The sequence below is a fragment of the Sarcophilus harrisii genome, chromosome 3 (assembly GCF_902635505.1).
Source record: "Sarcophilus harrisii chromosome 3, mSarHar1.11, whole genome shotgun sequence".
Lineage (NCBI taxonomy): Eukaryota > Metazoa > Chordata > Mammalia > Dasyuromorphia > Dasyuridae > Sarcophilus > Sarcophilus harrisii.
The window spans coordinates 10,488,373-10,500,980 of record NC_045428.1 but is presented as its reverse complement, the minus strand read 5'-3'; the positions used below and the strand labels follow the sequence as shown (position 1 = coordinate 10,500,980).

The 12,608-nt window shown below is 64.2% G+C and overlaps 1 protein-coding gene across 1 annotated transcript; it reads left to right on the top strand.

Annotated features, from left to right (window-relative positions):
• The first annotated feature begins 323 nt into the window (after positions 1-323).
• On the top strand, positions 324-12,254 carry ERFE (erythroferrone). The gene is made up of 9 exons (XM_031957511.1): positions 324-717; positions 879-1,156; positions 2,732-2,857; positions 4,351-4,453; positions 6,260-6,516; positions 6,810-6,918; positions 8,214-8,307; positions 8,818-8,896; positions 10,786-12,254. Exons 1-9 carry the CDS (start codon positions 615-617, stop codon positions 10,882-10,884), a joined length of 1,248 nt encoding a protein of 415 aa, XP_031813371.1. The 5' UTR covers positions 324-614; the 3' UTR covers positions 10,885-12,254.
• Positions 12,255-12,608: the final 354 nt, after the last annotated feature.

Genomic DNA, 12,608 nt, shown 5'->3' with positions numbered 1-12,608 from the left:
CCCTCTCTGTGCCTCAGTTTCCTCCTCTGCCCCAGGGAGGGTCGGACACGGAGCTGTGGAACTGGTCTGGGGTTCGCGGACTCGGGCCTCGGAGCCGCCGGGTTCCGGGCCGGCACGGGCCAGGGCCCTCGGCCAGCCGGGATTCTTGGGGGCGCGCCAGCTCCCGGGGGGCTCCCAGGCCGCGCCCTCCCTCTGCGCTCCCGCAGCCCGTCTTCGGGCCAGAAGGGGGCTCTGTGGCTCCCGGGCCGGGCGAGGGAGGCCGCGAGGCGGGGAATTCAAGCTCCTTAAGAGGAGGAGATAAGAGCTGGAGCCGGGAGATAGCGGAGGCTGCGGGAGGAGGCCGGAGCCTGGGAGGGAGCGGGCGCGCAGGCAGAGATAGCCCCGCGCACGGGGAGGGAGGGGAGAGCGGCCGGCCCGGGGGAGGAACAAGAGGCGCCCGGCTGGGGAGGACGATGCCGAGAGGAGGGCGGGCGCCGGCGGGGAGGACGGCCCCGGGCTCGGGCCCCCGCTGACGCCCCGGGGGCAGCCTCGCCACGGAAGCCGCCGCGGCCGCCGCCCCGGAGCCCAGCCCTCCTTCCAGCTCGGAGCGGCCCGGAGCCCTGCCCCTCCCCAAGATGGGGGTCCCCGCGGGGCGTCCCCGGGGCGCGCAGGGTCCTGCCCAGCCGCTGCCCGCACAGCAGCCAGCGCCTAGGCGCCCGGGGGAGCGCTCCTGCCTGGGTAAGAACGCGCTGCGCCCCTGGGAACCAACGGCTGGCTATGGGGGGGGGGGTGGCCACAGGAGCCACTAGGACCTCATCCTCCTCATCCCTCGGGCAGCGCTCTCTAGGCGGCGGTCCCCCGCCCCCCGTGCCTCAGGGCAACCTCCTGCTTCTTCCCAGGTGTCGGCCTCGCCGTCCGCGGAGACTCGGGGCGCCCGCAGGGGACGCGCAGGGGCCCCCGCCGGAGGGCCCCGCGCCCCGGGCCGGCCGCGGCCGTCCTCGCCAGCTGCCGCCTCCTGCTGCTGCTCCTGGGGCTGCTGGCGGCCGCCTCCTGCGCTGGCTCGGAGGAGTCGCAGAGAGACGGCGGGGGCCGCGGTCCCGAGAGGCGGCCTCCGGGGAACGCGCTCCCCAGGGAGCGGGGGCCCAGCGGCGGCCCCCCGCCGTCCTCCAACGACCCGGTAAGATCCCCTGGGCCAGCCCCTCCCCCGCCGGCCCCAGGGAGAAGTGGGGCTTGCCCATCCCCCTAAGACATCTTCCCCGGCGTCGTTGGGGGGGCCGGGGCTCTGAGTGCCGGAGGCAGAGTGTGTGAGAGGGGGGGCCCAGAGAGGACGCGGAGTGGGGGAGTGACGGCCCGGCCGGCCAGAGGATCTGGATTCAGGTCCTGCCACACGTCTGTGGGAGCTGGGCCAAGGCCGCGGCTCTGGCTCCATTTTCTGGCCCCTGAAACCAAAGCGCCGGGAGGCCGGATCATCACTTAGGGGCTCCCCTCCCATCAGAGCCCCAGGGACTTGCCCAGAATCCCCCGCCGGGAAGTTTCGGGGTCAGGATTCCAATCCAAGCCTCGCGGACTCCGGGTCTGTCCCGCTGCCTCCTGTCTGCCACGGGCCGTGGGAAGCTTTGCAGAAAGAGGGGCCGGCCAAGGGGCAGCGTTTCCTGCCGCGTGGAAAAGATTAGGGGAGAAATAAGGGAACTGGGGGCGAACCGGCCCCGGGAACGTGGAGCAGGAGGGCCGCGCTCGGACCCTCTGAATTGGGGTTTCCGAGACCTTGTCTTGCCTTTGATCTCAGGGGATCTGATGACAAGGGGGGCTCTTTACCCTTGGGCGAGACGGAGGGCTTCAGTTTGGGAACCGGGGAAGCGAGGGCGGCTGCCGGCTCCCTGTACAGCGTCCTCCTGGCTCCCAGCTCCCGCCCTGGGGCCTGGCCAAACTCCCGGGGCCGCAGCTCCGCCGTCACGCAGCCGGGGGCCTGAACTCCCGCCGCTGCTGCTCTGTAAAGTCAGGTGGAAGCCTGGGGGAGCTGCGGATCTGGGGGGATCATGGGATCCGGGACTGGGAGAGCTCTTGGAGTCTGTCCCCTCCTCCTCCCCACGTCCCTCATCCTTCTTGCCATCCATGGTCTCAGTAGTTGAGTCATCCTTGACTCCTCCCTCCCGTGGCTGCCTCATCCCCGAACCTTGCTCTTTGCCTCCAGGATCTCTCTGATATTCAGGTTCTTTTCTCTAGGATGTTTTAACATCCTAGTTGTTTTTTTTTTTTTTGGGGGGGGTCACCCCAGGCTATGGCTGTGCCTTCCCAATTGATTTCCCTCCCTCCCGTCTCTTCCCCAAAGGACCTTCCCAGAAAGCAGCCCGATCCTTTCCCTGCTCAATAACTTCCAGTAGCTCCCTGACTCCGGAGCAAGTGCCCCTTTACCTTTAGCAGATCCTTGGTCTTAACTTCCATTTTCGTGAGCTTTTTCACAGCCCATCTATGTGTGAGTAACTGATCGTACAGACACAACATTTACAAATACGTGAAGAGACTCGGATCGGGTGTTTGTGCCACAGTAGAGCCCCGGCCTCATTCTGTTTCTGCCCTCCCGGGGCTCAGGCCGGCACCTCCTCTGTCCCGTCACTGTCCTCTGCTCTGTCCCATCACCATCCTCCGCTCTGTCCCGTCACCGTCCTCCGCTCTGTCCCATCACCATCCTCCGCTCTGTCCCAGCACCTCCTCGGTGGGTCCCACAGCTCCTGTTCCCTGTTCCCTGTTCCAGGAAGCCCCCACCACCGAGAAGCCCCAAAGCATCAACCCCAGGGACGCCTGGATGCTTTTCGTCAGACAGTCCAACAAAGGGGTCAATGGCAAAAAGAAGAGCACGGGGAAATCCAGGAAGTACAAGGTAAGCATGGAGGGGCCTGGGCAGCTTCTGGGGAGAGTCCTGGGCACAGAGAGTGCATGTTACCAAGATGATGCCGTCAGAGCCTCACAATAAGCTTGCATGAGAGGAAGTCTGGGTATTATTATTCTCATTCTACAGATGAGTAAACTGAGTCAGAGGGATCAATGACTTACCTATGGCCAACTAGCTTAGTAAATGGTAAAGGTAGGATTTGAACTCAGATCACTCCTGACTTGAAATCTCGGGCCTCTATTTCATCAGAGTGATCATTGAGTTCAATTCCCCAATCCCCCAGATTCACAGGATCTCAGATCCCGAGCCAGGAGGGTCCTTAGCCGCCTCTAGGCCAGCGCCCTAATTCTGTACGAGGAAACCAGAGTCAGAGTGATGTCTACACAGGTGGTAACTGGCAGAACTGGGCTCGAACCCAGGATCCCCGACTCCAACTCAGGAGGAATTGGAACCCTAACGTGGGCAACGAATGATGAGTCAGCCAGGGCCACCTTCTCTCTGAAGCTTGGACTTGGAGCGGCTCCGCATAATCATCCAAGTCTCCTCCCACCTTATGATTCTTTCTGGTCCCAGTGGGAGCTGCACTGGGCTGGCTGGCAGACATTAGCAGGAGGCAGGTCATCGGCCCATCACTGGAGGGATGGGGATAGTAGCTGATAGTAGCGAGAGATAGAGATAGACTCGATTTAAAGAAGTGTTTGGTCTTGTTGGGGAATGAGTTCCCCATCCCTGGAGGGATTTAAGTGGTGGCCGGGTGACCACTTGCCGTGGGAGGGGCTCGTGGGCCAAGCCCGGGGTTAGAGACCACAATCCCAGAGTGCTTTGCAGTTCCAAGGTTCTGATTTCCAAAAAGGAAGAGAGGGGGATTTATCTGAAGGCAAGTCGTTAATACAAAGAAAGACTCCCCAGACCCCAGCTGCTTTTGCTGCTTTTCTCGAGCCATAGTGAGAAGCTAAGTTTCTTTCCGAAGTGTCCCATTAGTGTCACCCTCGGGTGACCAGCTGCCTGGTGTCTGGGGATGTTCCCAGCAGAGCGGGCTGTCCCCCAGCCCCCTACTCCTGCCGCCCCCGTTCCTGCAGCCCCCACTGAGAAGCCTGGGAGGGGGCAGGGACTGGGCTCTCCTGGTTCCAGCCCAGCCATGTCCTGCTCCTTGTACCCAAGTCACCGTGAAGCATCATGGGAAGGGCCGAGGGGACCTGAACCTACCCAGCTCTGAAGTCCAAGGGAAAATGAGCGCCCTGAGGGCAGGGGCTGTAGCTCTGGGTCCCTGTGGCCCCATCATGGAGCCGAGCCCGGGCTGCCCCCTGGGGCTGAAACCAGGGCAGGCGTAAGGGGCTCCTGGCTAGGAAAGGCCAGGGTGGCAGCGGGGGAGAGAATTCCCAAGGACTCGTGCATCCAAATGACCGAGTCCAAGAGCAGGATTCCAGGGTCATCTTCGCGGCGCTGGCTCTTGATGCTTTTCCGGGTCCTTTGTCTTTCAGCTGGGGCTCCCAGGGCCGCCCGGCCCCCCCGGTCCCCAGGGCCCCCCGGGGCCTTTCATCTCGCCAGAGGATTTATGGAAGGAATTCCAAGTGCTGCTGAAAGGTACGGGAAGGATGTTGGGGGGGTCTGTGGGTGCCGCGGGGGCCCCCCCCGGCTTCAGATCTGGGCGTCTCCCTGTTGTCGCGGATTCAAGATTGACCAAAATCTTAAGGAAGCTCTGGTGCAGACCTGTCGTTTTACACGCAGGGAAACCGAGGCCCAGGGAGGTCAGATGTTGCGTCTGGGGGCACAGAGGCAGGAGGAGGCAGGGGCAGGATTAGAGACAGTCAGTGAGCCAACAAGCACTGATCGAGGGGCCAGGGCACCACGGGTGCCGCACTGGGGGGCGTCAAAGGGGCAAAGGCGGTTCCTGCCCTTGGGGAACCCAAGGGAACCGGCCCCCCAGCACACACTCACACACAGGCATACTCGCCACACTCACACAGACACACTCACAGCCCCAGGGCGCCGGACACAAAAGGGAGGGCTGCTTCTGGGTGGAATTGGACCTTTGAACTTCCTGACTCTGAGACCAGCGTCCTCTGAAGCTTTTGTGGAGAATGTCGGACTCGGAGTCGGAGGATCTGGGTTCAAATCCTGACTTGTCACACTTTGTGTGACCTTGGGCAAATCACGACCTTGGCTTCCTAAGGGGCTGAACCAGGGGTTGGACCAGATGACCCCTGATGGCCACTTTAGCGCTAACCTCTGACCCTGCCTGTGCTCCTGGGCTTGTTTTCCTCCTCTGCAAAGGGGGCAGGTTAAACGCGCTGCCGCCTTCCCACTGTAAAACCTCTGAGCCTTTCGTGCCCGACTGTGTGTGAGGCACAAACAGCCCCGGCCTGCCTGCTCTCTCTGGGCTCCCTTTGGCCAGCCACACCAGAGGATGCTCACCCCCCCCCCCCAACACTTTGTCTCCTCCCTTCCCATGAGTACCCAGCGGCCGTCCCAGGGCAGGGGTGGAGAGAAGCCTCCCCCAGCTGCAGCTGCGGCTCCCACAGCCTTGGGCCTCGCAAACACAGGCACTCCCTGAGATAAGCTGCTCTGGGAAAACCTCCTCCCCGGTGGGTCCCACGCTCCGGCCGAGGGAGGGGAGGGGGAGCTGGGGGGCAGGGGCGGCTGGGGGGGCAGGGGCGGGCTCGGGCCTCCCGCCAGGCTCCGGTGTTCAGAAAAATGCGGGATTTCCCTGGGCCTGGGGGGGGGGGGGCATCTGCGACTACTTGAAGGTTGTTGTGGGGCAGAAGCTTCAGGGGTCTGGGCCGGGCCCGAAGGGAAGAGCCTAGAGCAGTGGCCGGATGACAAAGGGGCAGGTCCTCCCCCCTGCTTTTTTTGTATCTCCAGGGCTCAGCACAGTGCCAGGCACACAGTAGGTGCTTAGTAATGTTCTCTGACCTGGGGAGCCAGATTCTGGTCCAGGCTAACACACTCTTTCCCCTTCTGAGTCTCTTCTGGCCCCGTGGCTGAAGTGTCTGACAAGTGCCAGGCACACAGTAGGTGCTTAATAAGTGCTCTCTGACCTGGGGAGCCAGATTCCAGTCCAGGCTTCCATGCTCTTTCCCCTTTCAGAGTCTCTCTGGCCCCTCGGCCACAAGTGGGTGGGAGGGGGGATGTGGACGACCGGAGCAGGCCGCCCGGTTCCAATCCCTGCCCCGACCGCCCTCTGTAGGGGCCCCCTTAAGGCCAGGCCTGTCCTCAGCCAGGAGGCTGTTCCTGTTCCAACACGGCCGTCGTCCTGGGGCACTCTGCAAGCTGGGGCTGGGAAGGGCCTCCCTGCTCTGGGGCCCGGGCTCCGGGACACAGCGGGGACGCCCCCCTCCTCCGGGGGCCTGGCCCAGGCCGGCGGGCTGAGCTCAGTCCGTCTCCCGGCAGGGGCGGTGAAGCATCGGGACAAGGTGGGCCCGAGGCCCTGCGAGGGCTGCGGGGCCGGGGACGCCGGGGACGCCGGGGCCGAGGAGGAGGAGAAGGCCGAGGCCGCGGCTGACGAGGAGGACGTCCTGGCCCTGGTGGCGGGGCCCCTGGTGGAGAGCCGGAGACCTCAGCGAGTGGAGGCCGCCTTCCACTGCCGGGTGCGGAGGAACACGTCCATTGAGCGCCGGTCCCTGCAGGAGCTGCAGCTCTACCACCTGGTGAGTGGGGAGGAGCCGGGCGGCCCCGGCCGTGCTCCCGGAGCACTGACGCGCTCGTCCACGGGGTCCCGCCCCAGACGGCAGAGACCCCGGGCATTTAGGAGACGAGGGAACGGAGCCCAGAGGGCTCAGGAGTGGGGTTCACAGAGGGGGGGTTCTCTGCGGGCCACAGTGAAGAGCAGGGCCCGGGATCGCCGGCCCGCCGCCTCCAGGACGGCCTCGGGGGGAGCCACCGTCACCTCGGCCCGTGGCTGCGAGACCTGGAAACCCTAATTCGGCCTGTTCCTTTCCAGCCCGGAAAAGAGGGGTCGTTCCAGCGCGGGCCGGGGCTGAACCTCACCAGCGGCCAGTACACGGTGCCCATCACGGGCTTCTACACCTTCGCCGCGACCCTGTACGTCGGTAAGAGCCGACCCTGCGCACGGAGGCTGGGCCGGAGGCCGGGGGAGAGGCTGGGATCGGAGCCACAGGTTTGGGCCGCCGCAGGGGGCTGGCCGGGCCCGGGTCCCCGGGGACTTCGGCTTCCCCAGGTGTAAATGGGGGTCAGTCTCCAGACGGCCCCAGGAACAAACCCTGGCCAGATTTACCGCACGGTCCCGGCGAGTCCCAGAAAGATCACATGCAGGGGCTGAATTAGGGCCGCTCCCTCACGGGGATTGTCCGGGCCCCCAGAGGCCCCCCCATTGAATGCTGGGCACACCATGCCCAGGGGAGTGCCCCGGGGGGTGACTGGGGCAGGGTCTCCCTTCAGACCTGCCCCCCAAGCCCCCGGATCATCCTCTGGAGGTCTCTGCACCAGGTTGTGCGTCTCCTCCCTTTAGACTGGGAGCGCCTTGAGCAGGGACAACTCTTGCCTTTCTTTGCAATCCGGTGCTTGCGCAATGCCTGGTACATGGTAGGCGCTTAATAAATGCTCGTCACCTTCCCTTGTGGAGCAGAGCCTCGAAGGGCAGGATGTGTGAGGAGGGAAAGCGCGGGGCCCCCGGCTGGGGCCTGGAGATGACTTCAGGTCTCCTGTGGGCGAGGTGCTCGGACCGCGGGCCCGGAAAGGCCATGGGGCCTCTGGGACGGGGCAGCTCAGCCGGACCTGGGCCTGGGCCCTCGGCTCACATCTGGCCCTCGTCCCCTCGCGCCGTGTCCCCCCTTAGTGGGGACGCGGCAGGCGTTGAGCTCCCGCACCGAGGAGGCTGCTCCCTCTGGCCGGGCCCCGGTAAGCCCATTTCCAAAGGCCGCAGTCCAGGACGCTGTCTGGGAGAGGTCAGTGCAGGAAAGGGAGGCCGGGCCAGAGCCAGAACGGGAAAGCTAAACTCGGGATGGGGGCTCTGAAGGCCCTGCGGCCGGCCGGTGACCGGGAATCCCCGGCAAGGACCTGTCTCGGATCCCCAAAACAGGATTTCAGAGGGAGCCAGTTCTGTTAAATAGAGGCAGGCCCCCCTCCCCCATCCAAGGCCACAGACCCCCCCGAGTCACCCCCAGCCCCGGCCCTTCTGGCTCTGAGCGCTGTGACTCCCCAAGATTCCCCTGGCCCTGGGCAGCCGGCTCTGGGGGATGCCTCATCCCGGCCCTTCCGGCTCTGAGCGCTGTGACTCCCCAAGATCCCCCCGGCCCTGGGTGGCCGGCTCTGGGGGCCGCCTCATCCCGGCCCCCGCTAGCTCCCTCCCAGGCCCTCCTGTGACCTTGTCTCCCCTTGCTCACAGCGCCCAGCGGCGACCACCAGAAGAAGGCACCCTCTCGGTCCCGGGACCGCCTGCGGGTGCTGATCTGCATCCAGTCCCTGTGCCAGCGCAATATGTGAGTGGGCCCTCAGATGGCGCAGCCGCGGGCAGGCGGGCATGGGGTATGGGGGGAGACTAACGGGTGCCCGGCAGTGGGGGTGGAGGACAAGCACCCGCTCGCTTGGACGGGCTCCCACACCCCAGGCGGGAGGTGGTCAGGAAGCCCAGGGGTTTGCCGCAGCCCCAAGCCTCCTGGTGTGAGTCCCCACGCCCTGATCCCCAGTTACAGCCTCGGCCCTAAGCCCAGGAGCTCTGTGGGGCTGCAAGGAGACCGAGGGGAGCTTCTTGTCCGGGGTGCTGGATTTGAACCCAGCACCGGGGACAGCGCCCTATCCCCTGGAGAATGTCATGTGATAAAACCCAACAGAATCAGGGGAGGGAGACCCCTCAAACTTGGGGGCATCACCTGTCAGTGAGGGGGTGCAGGGCCAGCTGGGGGGGGCAGCGGAGGTGGGAGGTACCACAGGGAAAGGCGGCGGGGCCCGGGAGACGACCCTAGACTGACCCTCTGTGTCGCCGGCCCCAGGTCTCTGGAGGCCATCACCGGCCTGGAGCACAGCGGCGAGCTCTTCACCGTCACGGTGCACGGAGTCCTGTATCTGCAGGTGAGTGAGGGGCCCCGATCCCCAGACAGAATCAACGCTAAGGACGAGGAGCCCGGGGGGCCGGCTCCCCCAGAATGCGCCCCCTACCTGAGGCCCCCAAAGGGAAAGCTCTGCGCCTCCACAACCCCACCACGCAACCCGATGATGCTCCTCCCTTCTCTGTATAGGGAGGACGATGGGTCTTTTTTACAGAGGGGGAAACTGAGGCTGGGGGCACTGACCTGGCTTTCCCAGTTGTTCTTCTCCCCTCCCCTGAACCATCTTGAATAGACTTTCCTAGGTAAATGTGTCTACCCAGTAGGAAGGAATAAGCCAATAAACAAGCATTTATTGAGCACCTACTGCACGCCAAGCACTGTACTAAACGTTGGGGACGTGAGACAAAAACGACCACATCCCATTGGGCAGACACACAAAAATTGGCATTTACAGGACGCAGGGCACGCCTGGGGTGGGGGAGGGCCGGGGCTGCCTCCTACGCCTGCGCAGCCCCCACTCCCCACCTCACCCACTGCCCGGCACGCGGTAGGTGCTTTTAGCGGCATGTCCTATGGGACTTGCTCTTCTTCCAAGGGGGATCACTAAGTGACGGCCTTTTTTGGACCGTCTGAGGCGGCAGGGACGGCATTGCCTGGCCATGCTCAAGCCCTGCCTCAGACATGTAGCAGCCACGGGACCCGGGCAAACCAGAGCCCAGCTGCCTTCTCTGTAAAATGGGGGCGGTAGAAGCACCGTCTCCCATGGTTTTGGGGATCCCGCGAGATAATGTTCAGAAGGTGCCCCTCCCCGCGCTCTATGACAGGCTGGAGGCAGGAGGCAGATGAGCAAGTCAGGGAGAAGGGGCTCCAGGAAGGCGTCACTCTGGGTAGCTGCAGGGTGGTGGGAGACGCTCCATTAAACTGGAAAAGCGGCTGGTGTCCGTGCTGGCTGCAGCCGTGCCTGGGCAGGGGGTGTGAGGCCGCACAGCCGGAGGGCAGGCGGGCTCAGACTGCACGGGACCCGACAAGCCGCCCAACAGGGGCCGACCCGACCCGTCTGAGGAAGACGCACAGAAGGGACTGGAGACCAATGCGGAGCCTGTTCTAATCACCGACTAGCAGTTATTAGGTGCTCACTGAGTGCCGGGCTCTGGGCGACGAGGATGCAGGAAACAGGAGTTTCCATGGATGCAGCCTATGTACCACCTGCATCCCAGATGATCTGGACTGGGGGAGGGGGCAGTCCCTGCTAAGAGGTGCTGGAAGCTTAATGACAGAAGGATTCTGGGAGACTACTCCAGGCCGGGGGAACGGCTGTCCAAAGGACGGGAGGAGGTGGCGGGGAGGCCGTGGTGGCCACTGTCGCGTGCAGGGAGGCTGGAAAGATCAAGGGCTCTCAACACCAACCCCATTTTATCCTAAAGGCAAGAGGGCGTTAGTTGAGGTCGGGGAGACAAGGCCAGACCCGAGTTTTAGAAAAATCCTTTTGGCAAAGGAGAGAATGGATAGAAGGGGAGAGCTGAGGCGAGGAGGCCCATGGGAGGTGAACGTCCACATGGAGAAGGTGAGGGCACCGTGACACGCCGTCAGATATGGGTGACAAGAAAGAGCAGAGGCGAGGCTGTCTCCCAGGCCGTGGCTCCTTGTGCCAGGCCATGGCTCCTTTTACCAGGCCGAGACTCCTTGTGCCAGGCTGTGACTCCTTGTGCCAGGCCAAGGCTCCTGGTGCCAGGCCGTGGCTCTCTATGCCAGATGATGGCTCCTTGTGCCAGGCCAAGGCTCCTTGTGCCAAACCAGTTCTCCCCATCAGCCGGGGCAAAGAGGCTGGGACAGATGGGGCCTGAGCCCATGCTCGGCCTGCCGGCTCTTGCTGGCCCTCCTCACCGCCCCCTGTTGCATCCCCCCTTTCAGGCTGGCCAGTATGTCTCGGTCTTCATAGACAACGCGACCGGGTCGTCTCTCACCATCCGCGGAGGTTCGGACTTCAGTGCCGTTTTCTTGGGGCTGTGAAGCCCTCCGTGACTCCGGTGTCTCCGTCCCCTTTCCTGAACTTTGTAAACTGAAGCTCTGCTGGAGAAGCAGCCCCACTCTCCCGGGCTGGGGGACCCCCAACGGCCACCATTCCGACCTGTCCGTGACGGCCCCGCATCTCGCCCCGGTGATGTCCTTTACGCAACGGCGTGTTGGGGCTCGGGATTGAATGGTTCCGAGACTGGAGAAGTGACTGAACTACAAAGACTTTTCCCCTAAAGGAAACAGGGGACCCCGCTTATCCCGGAAAACATCTTCCCAACCCACTCCTGGAAGCCGCCTCTCCCGACTCTGACTTCCCTCTATTCCCGCTGCCTCGGGGGCCGGCAAAACCTGCTGGCCAGCTGTGGGGCCTTCGAGCCGTGCTTCCCCCTGACTCCGTCTCCTCTAGGTGGTCTGGGTCGGTGGGGGAGAGGGAGGAGCTCAGGGGGCCTTCTCCGTTTTCCAGCTTGCAGTTAAAAGGTGTGAGACAAATGGGACAGGGCGGCCCCGGGCTCCTCCACCTGAGGTCGGTCCTTTTGCTTTCTTGTCGACTTGGAAACCATTCCTCCCTCCGAGCCAGCCTGGGCGGCAACAGGGACGTGAGGCTGGGTGAAAACGGAAGGGGCCACAAAGGGCGGAGCTGGACGGGGGGCCCGAGGAGCCAAAGCCGGGTCACCACGCTGGGAAGTGGGCTACAGCGTCCCCGGGGGCGTCCTCTACTTCTCCCCACTGCCCGGGGCTTGCAGGCCAGCGGGCCGCAGGTGGCTTGGCTCTGGACCCGAGGACACAGCGTCCCCAGGTGGCTCCCTTGGCCCTTGCACCACCCACAGCTCCCGGCTGGAGAGGGTCCCATGTCCAAGCCTGCTGGGTATGACCCCTCCTGGGGGACCCCGATGAAGGTTGATGTTTGGCAGTTCTCAAAGACCCCAGAACGCTCAGGCAGCTGCAGTGAACCTCGGGACTCCAGAGCCCCCGATTTCTCAGTAAAACTTGTGCCCGCCCTACCTGGAAATGAAGAAAACCTCCTCCTGATAAGGGGCAGCGGCCGGGGCCTTCCCGGGACGGGAGCTTCCAAGAAGCTCTGCTGAGCTGCCCGTGGCCATTGGCCTTGGGCATCCCCTCCCCCCGGGCAGCCCGTTTGGCGGTTACTGACGCCCTCCCGAGTGCCCGAGAGCACAGGGTGGAGGAGCGGGGACCCCGAGGACACCGGCTCTGACCAAGATGCTGGGCCTGGGCCAGCCCCCTCTCCCCTGCCCCACCCGGTCTCTGCAGGGCCTGCCCCCTGGGGGGGACGCCTCTCCCCAGCCTGTTGGGGATGGATTTCTTCTGCACAAAACCATGAGTTAAATAAACTCTGCGCTACTTGCCCCGACTGGCTTGATTCTCCCCCCCCTCCCCCCCACTAAGAGTGCCCCTGGGGCCCTTTCCTTAGGGACACCGAGACAGAGCTACCACTGAATTCTGAGGTGTCCAAGTCCCTGCGCTGAGATCCCCCCATCCATGAGGGCCCGGCGCATGGGCCCTGACCCGGAGCAGAGAGGCCCGGAGCCCAGGCCTCTGCCCGGGGCGTGTGGGACCGTGGGATGGGGCAAAGACCAGGGCTGAGGGTCTCCCAGCATCAGGGATGGGGCCTGGCAGGAGGTGGGCCCAGCAGAGAAGGCTGCAGGGCTGGGGGGGAGGGGGGAGGGAGGGGGCCAGATGTGGCTGCACGGAGGCCGAGC

Coding starts and splice junctions, on each gene's coding strand:
- ERFE (XM_031957511.1), top strand. CDS start 615: ATGGGGGTCCCCGCGGGGCGTCCCCGGGGCGCGCAGGGTCCTGCCCAG. Junction 4,454..6,259: donor ATTCCAAGTGCTGCTGAAAG/GTACGGGAAGGA, acceptor GTCTCCCGGCAG/GGGCGGTGAAGCATCGGGAC. Junction 8,897..10,785: donor ACGGAGTCCTGTATCTGCAG/GTGAGTGAGGGG, acceptor CCCCCCTTTCAG/GCTGGCCAGTATGTCTCGGT.